The 15813-nt window shown below is 47.4% G+C and overlaps 1 protein-coding gene across 5 annotated transcripts in view; it reads right to left on the reverse strand.

Moving 5' to 3' along the window:
• Positions 1-15813, reverse strand: part of HLF (HLF transcription factor, PAR bZIP family member) — a 77792-nt gene that overhangs the window by 40843 nt on the left and 21136 nt on the right. For 3 of the 5 annotated variants that reach the window (XM_037491918.2, XM_037491917.2, XM_037491916.2), the window contains exons 1-2: positions 13228-13732; positions 10846-11181 (exon numbers count right to left, since the gene is read on the reverse strand). In XM_037491918.2, coding sequence (XP_037347815.1) covers positions 10846-11181; positions 13228-13342 — 451 coding nt within the window. In that variant the 5' untranslated portion in view covers positions 13343-13732. Of the gene's footprint in view, positions 1-10845; positions 11182-13227; positions 13814-15188; positions 15264-15813 lie in introns of those variants that run through there. The other 2 variants (XM_054688921.1, XM_037491919.2) reach the window with 2 other exon arrangements.

A 15813-nucleotide genomic window follows, 5' to 3' on the forward strand; every position in this document is an offset into this window, starting at 1 on the left:
CTCTGTCCAGTCCTTAGGGGGTCTGAGTGGAGCTGATCGCCACTCCCCTTGGAAGAACCCTCACACCTTGGGAGTTTTGAGATCTCTGTCGTGGGTCATCTGACTACTGCCCATCTAGATGATATTGCTCCTCTGGTTTGCAGCAGGGATTCCCATTGGTCAGGGCCTGACCTCAGCCTTTTCCAGACAAACCTCCACTTCTCCCATTCAGTTCATTTCAAGAGGCACTTATTGTGCATGAATGGACAGCCTGGCTGAACTCTTCCCATTAAGTGCGGAAGCACTTATGGCGCAGCCATGGGACCTTCCTTCTCAGCTCTGCTGTCCATGCCTGGGTTCCTCAGCAAAGACATCAAAGCAGACTGCTATCCAGAGCTAATTAGAAAAGAAAGCACTGCTCTTCCCCACTCAAGGAGTTTCTGCCAAAGCGCTTATTTTTGCTGATCCATTTATGCAATCCCACTTTCTAAGAGAACATTTTGTCACAGATGATTTAGTGTTGTAGCTCCCACGAGCATCTTTCAGTAGCATGCACTCATTGTTTTTAGGAATCCAGGGTCTCCCAGGCAAGATTTGAGAGGAAAAAGGACTTAATTAGCCACAAGCCACCTCTCATTAGAAGACTCCAAATTCCAAAGTGTTCTCCCAAAAATCATTAATGAGAAAAAATCCTAGATCAAACTTCTAAAAACAAAACTTTTAGGAAGCCTGTGTGACAGCGGAACAGGGTAATTCTTCAGGAGAGAAAATGAGACTGGATTCCCATTATGAGCTGGATGGGCGGGAGCTGAGACAGTAATGCTATTTGTTAAAGTCAGAAAAGAAGGAAAGGGCCTCCCTGGTGGTGCAAGGGGTTAAGACTCAACACTATGAAGCTATCCACAGCCATTGCAACAGGAGAGTTAGATCCCCAGCCAGCGAGCTACCCACATGGCGAGGCAGACCTCTCCTGACTCGCCCACTGCTCCCCTCAGCAGTGTATTTCAGTCAATCTGCCTGTTCTGTTCCCTACTCTGTCTCTGGTGAATCCTCTCACCCTCCACACCTCCGTACCCCAGTTCTTGTATGCATAAGTAAATACATCTTTTTTAAAATAAAAAGAAGGAAAACAGATACTTAACAAATTTTCGCATTCAGCCATGGAGTGTGCATTCACCAGAGCCAATTTAACAAAAACAAGTACCATATAGTTCTTCCCCAAAAGGCACTTGGTTCTGCCAACACTCCTTTAATTGTCTACTGTACATAGCTGGAGGTGAAGCTGCATACATTGACTGTTATTTTTTATTCAAGTGAGCTGGTTTGGGTTATGGCACCTCCTCCTTCTTTCTGAGCTCTTGGCTTGATGTCAGAACAAGGTGGGGGTACTCGAGCAAGTCACTTCATGCCTGTACCATTCAGTCGTCTCCCTGCTCACCCCCCCAGACCCTGTCTCCTCCCACAAAGTCCCTCCCTGCTCACAGAACTCTCAATGCAAAACACACACACACACACACACACACAAATGCACATGCGCTCGCACACACACACCCATGGATAGACACCTCACCTACCATATCTAAGCATGGTGTACAACTAATTCCAGTTTCAGGAAAGAAAGAAGCCACAAATACAAGGTCAGGACTCAAGAATGCAAAACTGGAATAATGACTCCTTTGTCTCTCAGGAGTGAAATTAATAAGCTGGCCAGAAACCTGGCTATGTATTTTTAGCATGATATTACTGCTGCAGGTAATCCTCAAAACCAAGTACTATTTGTATCCCTGAGACATTAACACCTTCTTTCTCTTTCTCGCTCTCTCATATACACATATACACACATGCGAAAAAGAAAAAAAATCACATATAAATTGGTTCAATACACTTATTTGCAAACCTAGCAAGCTTAATAAAATAGAGGCATTTAAAAGTAATGAATGTTAATGGGTTGGGTTTATTAAAATCTATTTTTCCACTCCTCTGAGACCAGGCCTGCTTTGGACTTTCAAATTCTAAAATGATTCAAATCTCTCAAACTATTTCCTTGCCAAAGAGTGTTTCCCCCCAATCACGAAAATTACGGGTTTTATAAGTGAAACCTAAACCCTATGATTTTGAATTACTTTCTCTAGATCATTAGAACATTGTGTTTTGAAAAACTGTTTGATGTTCGAGGGAGAGTATTTATTTTCAAAATAATAATAATAATAAGGAAGTCCCGGTTTGCCAGAGGAAACTGTTGTGAAGTCTCTAAAAACGCTTCACATCCAACCTTGAACCCAAGTGGAAACGTCCACATGCCACTTCCCTGTTCACAGACCTTCGGAGGCTCCCCAGGCCTACTGGAGAAGGTTCAAGTTCTGCAGTCTGGCATTCACGGAGCTGCCAGCCTGGCTGGCACTCGCCTCTCCAGACTCATCCCCTTGACTCCTTCAGAAGAATTTTCTGCACCAGCCAAATTAAATCTGCATCTTGTTCCCTAAGCACCCCTTGGGCACTCCTGCCTCCACACCGTCGCCTGCTCACCTTTCTGGCTCCCTCACCTCTCATTCCCAGCTCCAACAGAAGGTCCTGCTCGTTCAGGAACCCTCATCCCATGCACGCTCGCCCCAGGCCAGGCTGCTTCCTGGGAGGTCTCAAGGCTCCTGCAGCCGCTCTGCTCCCTTACCTGTATGTCTATTTTTTCTCACTCCTTCACTGACTGTGTTGTCCTACTGTTTTCAATAGGTACCCATCATGTGGCACTAGGAACATGCTTTTCTATCCTCACACTCACCCCTTTATCCAAAAGTTCAGTTTCCCTACAAAGTTTCCATCCCCTTGACCCCCAGCAGCCAAGTGTACCCTGTCTTTCTTCCTTGCTGGCAACACAAAGCAAACACTGATGCTATTTCTGAGGACCCACCACATTGTTCCTGTTCCTACAACTTCCTCTGGTGCTTCTTCTTTTTTTTTTTTTTTTTCTTTCTTTTCTAAACATTTATTCCGGAGACTTTCCATCTCAAACTTTGGAGGCAAATTTTCCTTAAGTGGACATCAAGTACCAATCTCTTCAAATGCTGATAAGCTGATACACTGTAAGTCTCACTAATCCACAATTTAGCATCATACACACTACATACTCAAATTTCCCAATCTTTCACAGCACATAGTTACTAGGGAAACTGGACGACCAGGACCAAAGATGTTACAGAGTGCACGAAATTCTGACAGGAGAGCCCAGAGAAAGGAGTGGTTTTCTTTAGGAAACAATCCTACCAAAAAATGACGCGGGAATAGAAGTTTAAAATGTTCACAACGTTAGATGCATGACTGTGACTGCAAACTGCCATTTAGTAGCTTTATACAACAGGATATAAAAACTTCCCCGACTATGGAATGCTAAGCAGACGCCCAAGACAATCAAAGCCTCCCATATTCAATATCCCACTATTTTCTGGTTGTACCAAAAAATAAACAACCAGCAAATGATTTCACCTCTAAAAAAAAGCATTTACACTTAAAAAATGGGATGAGGTGGGTTTCCTCTGGTGCTTCTTAATCTTACCACTTTCCAGAGAAATGTAAAGGAATGGACTTGTGGTAGAGACTGGCCTACTATGTAGCATGTTCAACCCTGTATACAATTAGCTTCAGGGCCCCCAAATGATGTTCTTTGCACAGGAGAAAACAGTTCAAACAATACTATCCAGTAAAAGATCATTTGGGGAAAGGAGGAACTCTTCTGAAATGCTAATGTAAAGTCTTGCTTGTAAGCAGGAGGATAAACTAGACCTTTCCTCTTCTCTTCCAGCACCATCACATGCCTATATGGTTCCACTGTCCTGAGGTCATTATATTGCCTTTATTTTTTTTAAAGATTTATTTATTTATGCATACAAGAACTGGAGTACAGGCCAGAGATGTGGGGGTGGGGGTGAGAGGATCCACCAGAGACAGAGTGGGGAGCAGAACAGGTAGACTGACTGAAGTACACCGCTGAGGGGAGCAGCGGGCGAGACAGGTGAGGTCTGCTGCGCCATGTGGATTGCTTCCTGACTGGCCACAGATCGAACTCGTGCTGCAGAGGCTGTGGATAGCTTCACAGTGCTGTGCTTAATCCCTTGTGCCACCAGGGAGGTCCCATATTGCCTTTAGTATAGTTATTAATACCATATCAAAAATTCAAGAGTAGCTTCAATTGACAGGCTGATTCACTACAGATATGTCATGGGAAAAATCACCTAATCAAGAATGTCATCGGACAGCATTTTGTTAGTTTGTATTTCTAATCTTAGCCATAAGGAGGAATGAGGAATGGTGACAGTTAGTGGCCCAAAGTTACCTAAAATTCAGAGCCTCAAGAGGAGCAACCAAAACTAGGTAGAGAAGCAGAGAAATTAAACCGCTGACTGGAGGCCTACACTGGCTCACAAGGAGGGAGCGTGGCGACCCCTCCGAGCCCAGGGCAGTTCCTCCTGCGAGAAGTAAGCATTGTGAGCATGCCGTGTGCAGCCTGCAGTTGTGGACCCAGTGTGTGCCAGACACTGTGTCAAGCACACTGCGTGCACTGGCTCGTGTGCCCTTCAACAATCCTAGGAGCAGGACCCGTGATCACTCTGAAGTTCCCAATGGGAAATGGGAAACTCAGATTGTTAAGATGCTGTGTTCAGACTGGGAACGGAACATGAAGCCGGGATGCACACCGGGTTAGCTTCCCCACTCGGCCTGGTGCTCGCAGACACTGCGATCCTGCTTGCACAGGGCTGTGTCTCCAACCCGGGCACTCTGGATTCTGTGAAACGGAGCCAGCATCTCTCAGGTTTAAGAAAATTAAGTTTCTCCAAAACAATGGTTTTAGGTCAAGATATTTACTGGGAATACATTAAATTATTATCATAAACAAAAAATATTAGCCAGGACCAATATTCACAACCATTCCCATCATGAAATCAAATGCAGACCCTGTGCATCCCCTTCCCTCTCCCCTATATTCTTTTTTTTTTTAAAGATTTATTTATTTTTATACAAGATTTAGGGTACAGGCCAGAGATGCACGGGAGGGGAGAGGATTCACCCGAGACAGAGTGGGGAACAGAACAGGCAGACTGACTGAAATACACTGTTGAGGGGAGCAGCGGGCAAGACAGGAGAGGTCTGTCCCGCCATGTGGGTTTCTCCCTGGCCAGCCAGGAATCTCACTTGTGCTGCAGTGGCTGCGGATTGCTTCATAGGTTGCGTCTTAACCCCTGCACCACCAGGGAGGCCCACCTCTCCCTATATTCTTTTACAGTTTTTTAAATTGTATTACTTCCTCTCCTACCTTCCCTCTTCCCTCCATTTTCACTGCTGAGACATAAAAAATGATCCCTGGGTAAAAGTGATTAGTGCCTGTTGGAAGAGAGGTTTCTGAGAAACCTAATAAATCATTGCTGTCTTCATCCTCTGGCTTCCACATTAGGATATTACCAAAGCTCTTTTCTTCCCACTTCCCCCACCCCTGTCCTTCTCATCTACCTAGTTCTGTCTTTATATTGCTATTTTTCTATTCTGATGGGCACTGTGCTGAACTGGAGAGGCTCAGCCAAGACCCTTGGCAGCGGCGGCCGGCGGGAATCCTGCCCACGCAGCGGTGTAGCAAAGACGGGGCCCTGTGGGCAGCCCGGCAGGCGAGAGGGCCGAGGTTGGGGTCTGGCTAGAATGCTGGACAGAGCAGGTTTCCTGGCACATGAACTGCCCTCCAAAGCTCAGCTTTTTCATGCCAGGGTCAGGATTACAATTGCTCACTGGCACTTGCTGTAGCTAGCAGGGGAAGAAACGCGGGAGTGGGGTAGGGGAAGCCAGCCAGCACACCACCCAGAGCCGGGCGAGCTCCACAGGGCGCAGCCACGTGCCTGAGGCACACGGTCAGGCAAGCAGGCAGGCAGCCAGGGCTCACACGAGAGCTGGGGGGCTGGGCATGCGAGAGCGGCTGTTTCCACACTGGCAGAGTAGGAGCTGCTAACCTAGAAGCAATCTGCTGGGTTAACATCAGGGGAGTGACTTGTCTTAGCCCAGAATGAAGTAGAAAAGAGCCAAGCAGGCTTCACAGAATATGGATGGGGCATGCCAGGGGTGGGAGTAGGCAGGGGAGAATGCCGTATTTTTTTTGGAGGGAAGGGGACTGCATGAAATGCATCCCTACTTGGACAATAGGGGCTGGGAACCCAGGCTTTCCCCAGTCTCATGCCACTGACATCCTAACACAGCTCTCTGCCCTGCACAACCATATGCCATACTCTGAGCCATGCTTTCTAGAGTGTCATCTTATTTAATCCTGCAAAAAAAAGAAAAAAAAAAAAAAACCCTGGGAGAGGGATTTATTCTATTTATGAGTAAACTGAGGCATAAAAAGGTTAATGAATGGACACAAATTTGCACAGCAGGCCAATGTGGGTCCAGGACAAGAACCCAAGACCCTGGATCCAGAGTTTATGCTCTTAACCACCAAGTTTCCCCATTATCCACACCGATCAGAAAATCCCCCCTTCCAGAAGGCTAGGAAATGCTCTCCTGGGAATATTAACAACAGGATGAAGCTAAGGAACAGGGCAAGCCTGTCCTCTCCAGGGTGTGGTGGAGAAGACGGACTCTTACCAGAAGCAGAAGAAAGTCTGCCTGCTTCCCTAACAGCAAGCTGGCTCCCCTCCCTGACGGCTTTGATCCTGATGAATGAAAAGCGCTTCCAAGATACTCAGGTGCAAGGCACAGCAACCATCAATCTCTGCGCGCCCAACTTGCAGACAATTGCGGTGCTGGGGGGAGAAGAGATGACAGCACGCCCTCGAGGGGAGACAGAAACCAGAGCCTCATCACAAGATGTTGGGAAAAGCAAAAGAATCCTGATGCCTCAGCAGGGCCTCCCATCACCCCAGAAGCCTCTTCCATCATTCATTACTCAGGCCCCACAACCAGCATTCTCCTTCCATGCCAAAACCTTGTCACAAAGGAAGGTCGGTGTAAATGGAGCACAAACCCCAGCTCACAAAGGTAGAGAGCTCTTCTGACCTCCCCTCCTGCAGCTCTCATGTGCCCATGGCCTTCTGCACACCACCACATGCAGGGGCTTGCACTTCACTCTGTAACTAGCCTGCAGCCCGTCTCTGTGCTGAGAACTGGACATAGGGCCTTCTTAATTCTCAGCTGAATATGGGCCCAGCAGTGGCAGGACACCCCTAAGCTAGTCAAAGAACCACCACCAGAAGAAATGATTTCAAATCAGACTTTACAAGCCTGTGACTTAAAAATAACTCTGCCTTTGTCTGCTATAGATGACTTTCCCTTAAGGGACTGCTGTCCTTAAAGCAATCGCTTGATTCTCGGGGCAAACAGACTCTTATTTTTCCAGTACCCAGTGCATACCTCCAGGGGAGCACTCCTGGGTGCCACCTCTGAGGGCATCCGGGTGCAAACATCAAAGCAGTCGGGATGACTTCTGCCACCCTTGGTGGCTCGGGAACATCCAGGATGCTGCCCTCAGGTGACTAAGAAGCCTGCGCAGGTGACAACCACATCTGACACTGTTCTTCTAGTAAGACATCAGCCCAGAAACCTTAGCCATCACCCCAAAAGCTGCAGGAAGTTTTGATGGATGACTGCATTATTTCTTCAAGGAAAATGGTATTTCTTCACATAACTGATTCATTCTTTGATTAGATAGCTAGATAGAGGAGTAAGAACAAGGGTGCAAAACAGGAAAGGGGTCAGGATAAATAGTATGTGAATTTATGAAGTGCTGACCTTGTCATTCAAGTACATGTCTGGGGTGGACTAGACATGCACATTTGTCTTATGGCTTCATTTCCTCTCAAGCACACAAGTAGCACGGATGATGCTATGAAGCATAACTCAAAAGATGCATGCTGAGCAAATAGCAGAAAACAAATAAATGTTCAATAAAATTGCTCTGCAATTATCTCCTGATTCAGCCTGATGTCTTAGTTTCACCAACTAAAGGTGTATCACTATATTCTTATTAACATTGTATTTCTTTTTGGCAACCTAATGTCTCCTGACCTTCTCAATATTTTTACCATAAAACACTACAGGAGGCAAAAAAATATCCATGTATGTGACAGGATCCTGAATTAAGCTGTTTCTGCTGCCTAAATTTAAAGTGTAGATCAGTAGTTATTAATGGGGTGACTCTGTCCCCCAGGGGAAGATCTGCATGAGTGGAGATGTCACAGCTGGAGAGGGGAAAGGTTTACCAGTATCTAGGGGATAGAGGCCAGAGAGGCTCTAAACATTGTAGAATGCACAGGACAGTCCTCACAACAGACTTCACCAAGCCTCTGCCAAGGTTGAGAAATCTAGATGGAAATCATACAATTCCCAGAATCCTAAAGGCTACACCTACACTCTTCTCTTCTGGGGATTTGTTTCCATTTGGATTAACTTAGGATTTCTCTTCTGGTCATTACTGTGATTACAGAATAAGATCAAGAACTTTCTCCTTTTTCAGATTTACTTTGATATACCCGCCCCCCGCCCCCAATCAGGTTCACACCCCCTAGTACTTTTGTGTTGTTGTTTTTATTTTTTGGCATTGTAATCCTTATAAAGATCAACACTGTATGAACACAGTGCTACTTCATTTGAGTTCAGGATTTGCAGAAGAGCTTTAACTCATTTTCTTTCTTATTAGGAGTATCATTGGGTTTTCAGTTCAAAAAAGAAAATTATTTTGAAGTGTGCTTCCGCCACTATCATACAAGATACTGAAATAAAGAGCTTATTACTAGATTCTTGTGCCCCTTTAATCCTGGAGTCTTTTTTCTATAACTAAATGGTGAACACCAGAACCCAGGAATCCTTTTCACGGGACTGCAACTCTGACAGTGGCTTCCCAAGTTCCTGTCACTGATAAATAGATTCAAATGAGCTCTGACAAAGGACTTTTAAGGAAACTTCAAATGTAGGAAGTCCCTAAGTTCCCCTTAGGAATTAAGGGGTAGGAGCCCAATATGGCGTGCCTCTTGGGGAGAAAAAACAGTTATTTCTAAATGTGTCACACATCCGTTCTTTGCAGGGGGCTGAGAAATATGTGTCAACTGAGTATAAGTGTCACGTTTAGAACATAACTACTGGTTAAAACCAGTACTGGTCAATAACTACTGGTCAAAAGTTCCTGATATTTCTCTCCAGAAGGAGGCATTATAGACTGTAACTAACTACTTTAACTGTAACTAACACTTCAGATGGTAGGGATTGAAATTAAAAATGATAAAAAGTGGATATAGATATAACAGAGATCATAACCGCTCTCGTTAAAACAGACCATTTAGTGCTAGTCATTTCACTCTTCGTGCATATTATCTCTAACTTGCACAATAACCCAATTAAATAGAAATTACATCCCTCCACACACAGGGAAACTAAGGCTCTAAAAGGTCACATCATCTTCAAAGTCACACCTCTCCAAAGCAGTGTCACCGTGCAGAGCTGCAGGACAGAGTCACCACTGTCCTTCCCCCTGGTTTTGCCCATTTTGAATGGTCACTTATGCTGCTGGTGGCTCCTATGAAAAACTGAAGACAATGGTACTGTACATTCTAAGGAACAGGGGCTCAGGTTCACATCAAGGAGTGTTTCCCCAAGTTTCTGCAGCCACCTGGGGTCAAGGGGTTAAGACTTAAGTCCATTCTAGCCAGCAGCCTTGAACGATAGCCTTGAAACTCAAAGCGGGTTTAGGAGCAGGGGCCAGTACAGAGATCTGAAAGGGGAGCACCTGAACTCCAACACTAATATTTCAAGGCAGGAGTGTTCTCTTCTTCCTCTGCATCACTTCCTCCCATGTTAATCTCACTCTGTCAGAGAACTCGACACAAATAGAGGGCATGGGATCAGGAATGATCTCTAACACAAGTCTCCCATTGTCCTGCCTTCTGTCCTCCCTCGCGGCCAAGGCCCTGAGCTCAGCGACCTTCCTGATGATTTATCTGACTGGATCTTTGTTCCTGGTCACCTGTGCGCATGAAATGATCTTCTCCTTGTTGTTTTGTACTGCAGGGTGCTAACGGCATGAAGCCAGAGCTGCCTGGAACTGGGCTTATATCTGAGCATTTAGTAATGGATTCTGAAGCTCTGGTCCTTCCAGGTGATGCTTCTGTGATCTATTTCAACACCGTTTACAGTCCACTTTGTGGTCCTGCAGGCTTTGATAAAAGTAAAGTCACAGCAATTTGGTTTATAGGGATAGTGACGGCGGGGGGTGGGGGGGCTGCTGAAGCAGACTAAGCCTTTCTCAAAATGGCAACTGTTTTTAGATTCAACATCTCAGTCAATAACACAGGATAAAAAAGCTTCATCCTGGCCCTACAGTCCTAAGTCACAGGTGTTGGGTTGTTTTTTTTTTTTTTTTCCCCTTCAGGTCAGAGAACAAATGTAGGTAAACCACAGCCTCATAGAGTCTATTCAAATCATTCAGCAAGATCCTGTTTTCTGTATATTTGGGGAATGAAGAAAAGAGACAGGAGATGAGATAGATGCTAAATTATTCAAATCATTAACTGTAGGCTGGTATTTCTTAAACTGCAATCCTTGGATCTGCTGCATCACAATCTTCCCAGGTAGCTGGTTAAAAATGCATGTTGCGGAGTCCTCACTCCAGATCTGAAAAATCAGAATATCTAGGGGCGGGTCCATAGGGTTCACATTTAGCTTTGTCTAAATGTCTTTGAGTGAGATGGACAGTCACTGATGGGGGGCTGCCACTGTTGTGGGTGAAATACAACACTCCTCTTTTGGGGTGTGTTAGAGTCTCCCCCATTGTGGTTTATGCCACCTCACCGGCCCCTCCCCCTTCATCCTGCCCCCACCTGAAGGGAGAACCTTCTGAGAGTTTACCTGGTCTGATGGGGCTCTGCATACAGTTCGGGGATGGGATGCCAGGGTGAAGGGGTGCAGAGGCCCGACTGCTGAGGTCCATGACGGAGGGGGCAGCGGAGGAAGTTGGCTGCAGCCCGGGAGGGTGCGGGCTGTGGTCATGCTGAGATGGGCTGGGGGGGATGCCGTTTTCTGACAAAAACTCCTCCAGGTCCATGTATTCCAACTGGAAAGTGTCTCCGTCATAGGGGAGGGTTTTGTCCCATAAGGTGGGTCCCAAGAATGCTGACTGGGGGACCGTCGGGCTATTGCTCTCATCATCCAGCTTCTTCTCCTTGTCTTTGTCTTTACAAAATGCTGCAGAAAAAGGGGAAAGTTGGATCTTAAAAAGGAAAAAAAAGGTCGCTTTCTGACCACCCCTCCTGGCCTCTGCTACAAAATGACTTCTCAAAACACCAGGATTCTCTGGCCGTTGGCTTTTGTGGATCTAGAGTTAAAAGTTCAGGCAGGACATGGATCTCTGCCTGTTTTTCAACATCCTCCTATTTACTTTGGAAAGAAAGCATTAGTCCTTGGGACAGAGCTGCAGACTGATGTAGGATATAAACAGGAGAACAAGGTCATCAGTGCCTGATTTGAGGAGACAGTTTAAACCTGCAGTGGGAAAATGGCACCTGAAATTTCATACCACTATCGTGACTTTGGAGGAAAAAACCAATAACCAGGCGAGATTTATCTTCTAGGAAACTCATTAGAGTAACAACATGAGTGCATTCAGACTGAGATTCTGATTCTGATCAAGCAGAAACTCTCCCTCCGTCCTTGATGCCATGTATTCAGCATCCGCTCCAAGCCACATATTACCTCCAAAGTTTCAGAATAAACTTGCCAACAGCTACTATCCCATTCCCCATGAAGCACTGGAGGTTCTGAGACTTGAGGAACTTGATGATGCCTCACTCACATTGGCAGAGAAGAAAAAAAGAGAACTTCCTAAACCATTGGAGTACATTGTATTTCACAAAAGGAACTTTTTTAAAAAAGTAATACAGGATGTTTTCTTCTTCCAATTTCCCAAACATGCACATGTGATCCAATTCACAAAAATGATACACGTATGCTAAGCATGCAAAGCAAGCACTGAAAAGGTGATTACATATCTGGGACTGTGGTGCACAGCTATTTTCCACCCATTAGGTCTTCACCAGTGTGCTGGATTTTGCCAAATCTAGTACTCCAGGGACTGTGGAATCTGGGATTAGGGATTTGGCTTCTGAGTTTCTACTTTGAAGATGCACAGCCTCCACCTCCATCCTTTCTTATCCCGTACAGTCTCTGCTGTGAATCTGACTTAAAACACCCACAGAATTCAAAAGGCTGCAGGCAGCACCTTGCTCCCCGGAGTGCTACTCCTTAAAGGAGAGTCAAGAGGGAGGCTCTGCCATGCAAGTCTGCGAAGCAGGCACCTCAACTCTTGCAATGCAACAGGTAGTCCCCCGCTAGCAAAGCAGATGCGAGTACTCCCAAGCTATTTGTAGCCGCATGATCTTTCAAGACTTTACACGCTGAGCCTCACGGCTCGCTACTGTGATAGCCAAGGCATGAAACCACACCAGCCCAAATGACAAATTCCTGGCGACACTAGCTGGGTTCAACACGTCCTTGCACCACCCCGCCCCTCCCGCTACAGCCAAGGTTGCCTGGGGAAGGTTCGGGACTTACCAAGAAAGGGCTCGAGCCAGAGGAGGCTTCTGCGCAGTTACACGTGAGCCTGCTCCGCTCTCCCCTCCCACCAGGAAAAGTGCACCGGGAAAGTGTCAGCTCTGGAGGCGTGCACCGCTTCCCGCCGGGAGACCACTCCCCCCGCCAGCCCCAGCCCCCACCCCGCTTTCGGAATCACCCTCCACCGGAGAAGCGGCTCCTCTCACGCCTCCTGAGTTCCAAAGACTAGTAACAAACAACAGCAGCAAGACCGAGCCCCCCGCCCAGCAGGGTGCACAGTGAGACCCGCTCCCTCACCCCCAGGACCTTCTGGTTTCTCCTCCCGAGCCCAGGCTCTGCCTCTCGCAGGCGGTTTCACTCTGCGTGCGGGTTTGCCTCCATCTACGGAGCAGCCCTCAGCTGTCAAGTTACACCTCCCACTTGCTCTGCAGGAGCGCGACCCGGGCTGAGCTCCCCAGCGCTCTCCGACACGCTGCTGCTCGGTGAGGACCCCCCCTTTTTGAGAAGAGGTGGGGTGCTGGGCGAGCTCCTGAATTGCATCGAGCAGGGCCAGGGTGCCCGGGGACAGGAAGGGAGGGGGACGGATGCTCCAGCGGCCAGCGGGGGGTGCCCAGCCAAGGAGGGGGTGCTACCCAGGAGCGCGGTCCCTTCCCACAGCCGGGCAGCCGCGGCAAGGCTCACCGTCTTCATGATGAAGGGGGAGCTTCAGCGGATTCTCCAGCAAGGACCTGAGCACGCCGTAGGGTGGCGGGATAAAGGTGGGGTTCAGGGGGAGCGGTCGGGACATTTTCTCCATCGCGATGCACTCAATTTGTTTTTCTTAAAACAATAAAAACCAACCGCCCCCCAAAATGTTGCTGAGCTCGCTCCTCCGTCCTTTGCCAAAAGTACTCGCTTGCAAGGCGGTGGAGACAAGAAAAAAAAAAAAAACTTATTTCTTTATAAATACATCTGCATTAAAAAAAAAAAATAAAGCCAAAAAAAAACTTTCGGGTGCCCAGTGCAGACAGTCCCCCGAGAGCGCGCCAAGCGCCCGCGGGCTCCTCGCGACGTGCAGGATGCTCTCACCTGCCTCGAGCCCCTCGTCTTGCAAAATGTTCAAAATTGCAAAAAAGAAAGAAAAAATATGCACCCGGCTGCAGCAGGGAGGAAGGCACCGAGCCGCCCCGGCCCCGTTGCACCAGCACCCGCGGCCGAGCAGCGGCCCACCCCACCCCCCTCCCCGCGCGCCTGCAGCCGCTGCTCCCCCGCGCTCGGCGGCCCCGCAGCGCTGGGCTCAGCGCATCCGGCGGCCCATGTGCCGCGGCTCTGACAAGAGTGACGTCAGAGCCCGCACCGCGCAGCGATAGGCGTGCGGGGGCGGGGCCAGGCGAGGCCCCGCCCACCGGCCCCGCCCTCCCCATCCTCCCCGCCGCTGCGTGTTTAACGTTGCCGCGCGCGCCGATTTTCCAGCACCTCGCGGTGCTAGCGGGCAGGGAAGTGACTTGGTTCCCTCACCTGGGCCACCCACCTGGGCAGAGAATTCTAGTATCTTCAAGGTGAGAAGAGGCATGAGGGGTTGATCTCGGTAATTTTCATTTATAACCAGGGGAGTTTAAGAAATTCAGATGCCCAGGCTGTAACCCAGATCAATTAAATCAGACCTCTGGGTTGCCCTGAAGGCTGCAGTGGTTCTTAATGTTCCAGTGAGATTTGACAATGACTGGTCAACTGAAGGTAAATATTCTGTTAAATATTTCTCCTGCCTCCAGGCATGTTTAGTACCCACTTTTGTCTTGCGGCTCCCCCAGCCAACAGAAAATAAGGACTTGCTAAAAGTTTTTTTATATATATATATTAATTTTTTAAATTTTTTTTACATCATTGTTCATTTTTAAATAATATTTGCTTCCCCCCCACCCCCTCAGGTGTAGTCCCCATAGAGTTTCCTTCACCAGTGCACCCGTGCACCATCACCTCAGTCCCCTGTGCTCCTCCCTCCCCCACTATGATCCCTCTCCCTCCTCCTCCCCTGCAGGATGTCTCTGGTTTATAATTGTCCGTTTTTGCTTTGTTGTGTTTTGTGCTGTTATTATTTTTTTACACTGATGTCTTACTTGGTTCCTCTATATTCCTGCTGTAAATGAAACCATCCGATATTTTTCTTTTCCTTCTGGCTTATTTCACTGAGCATAATTCCTTCTGGCACCATCCACATTGCTGTGAATGACACGAGTTTATCTTTTTTGATTGCTGAATAAGAAGTTCTAAGGAGATGCAACGAGTACAGTGAAAAGGCGAGCGATGCTATGAGCTGTTTTTTATGCTGTCCAGGGGGTGTTTGTTGGGATATACATTTGCCTGAAATAAATGAGGGCAGGACACACACATGCACATACACATACACACACAGAGTGAATGGGATTTTAGGAATATTTACTCTAGGATAGTACAGGTGATTTTACCTGGGTCAATTTTAACGGGGACCCAGTGTTTTCAGCCATGGCAGCGGCTGCAGCATCTGGCTCTGTCAGTTTGACACCAAGGAGGTGAGGAAATAGTGACTCTCAGAGTGCTTTTAGTACCCTGGGTGGGAGAAGGAACCCCCTGTTAGGGTGGGGGGTGAATGGAAGGGTGAGGGGATGAAGCAACAATATACACACCTGGCGAACTCCAAATGGGTAGGCAAGGTCTTTCTCTTCCTCTCCACATCTCCTCACTAAGATCAGGGTAAGGAGCTGCAAGAAATAGACGTAATTAAATGTTCTTTCAACAAGACAAAGGCCACTGTAAAGATTGTTTTGGGGTGAGATAGGCTGGAGTCTCTGTGGGTTCTACTTCCCTGGAGCATCCCACCAGGGAGGCATCTGGAAGCCAGAAGTCCACAGAAGATGACATGGGCACAGGGAACCCCAAACAGGGTAGCTCCTGGCAGGCTGCAGTTTCCACCTAGAAGGACCCCTACACAGTCAGGTGACCCCTTCATTTCTCCTCTGCCTGATGAGTCCAAGTATCAAAGTGTGGCAATTGTTTCAGAGGTCAGCCTGATTTCAAAATCAGCAGATGTATACCCAGTGCCCTTTGCATTTATTGAGCACCACTGTATGCCAGGGGAATATGTTGGGACTGGGGAGAAAAAGATGGGTAAGACATAATTCTAACCAGCAAAAATGTTATAGTTTAGGGTCTGGCTAATACGCAAATGTTATAATGCAGACTTAAAAGAATAAAAATGGATAGCTGATTTGCACTTGTACTAAGGGTGTGGGGAAGAGGTTCCAGAGAAGT

This window comes from Talpa occidentalis, unplaced genomic scaffold, assembly GCF_014898055.3.
Source record: "Talpa occidentalis isolate TD23 unplaced genomic scaffold, MPIMG_talOcc4v2.1 talOcc4.7, whole genome shotgun sequence".
NCBI lineage: Eukaryota > Metazoa > Chordata > Mammalia > Eulipotyphla > Talpidae > Talpa > Talpa occidentalis.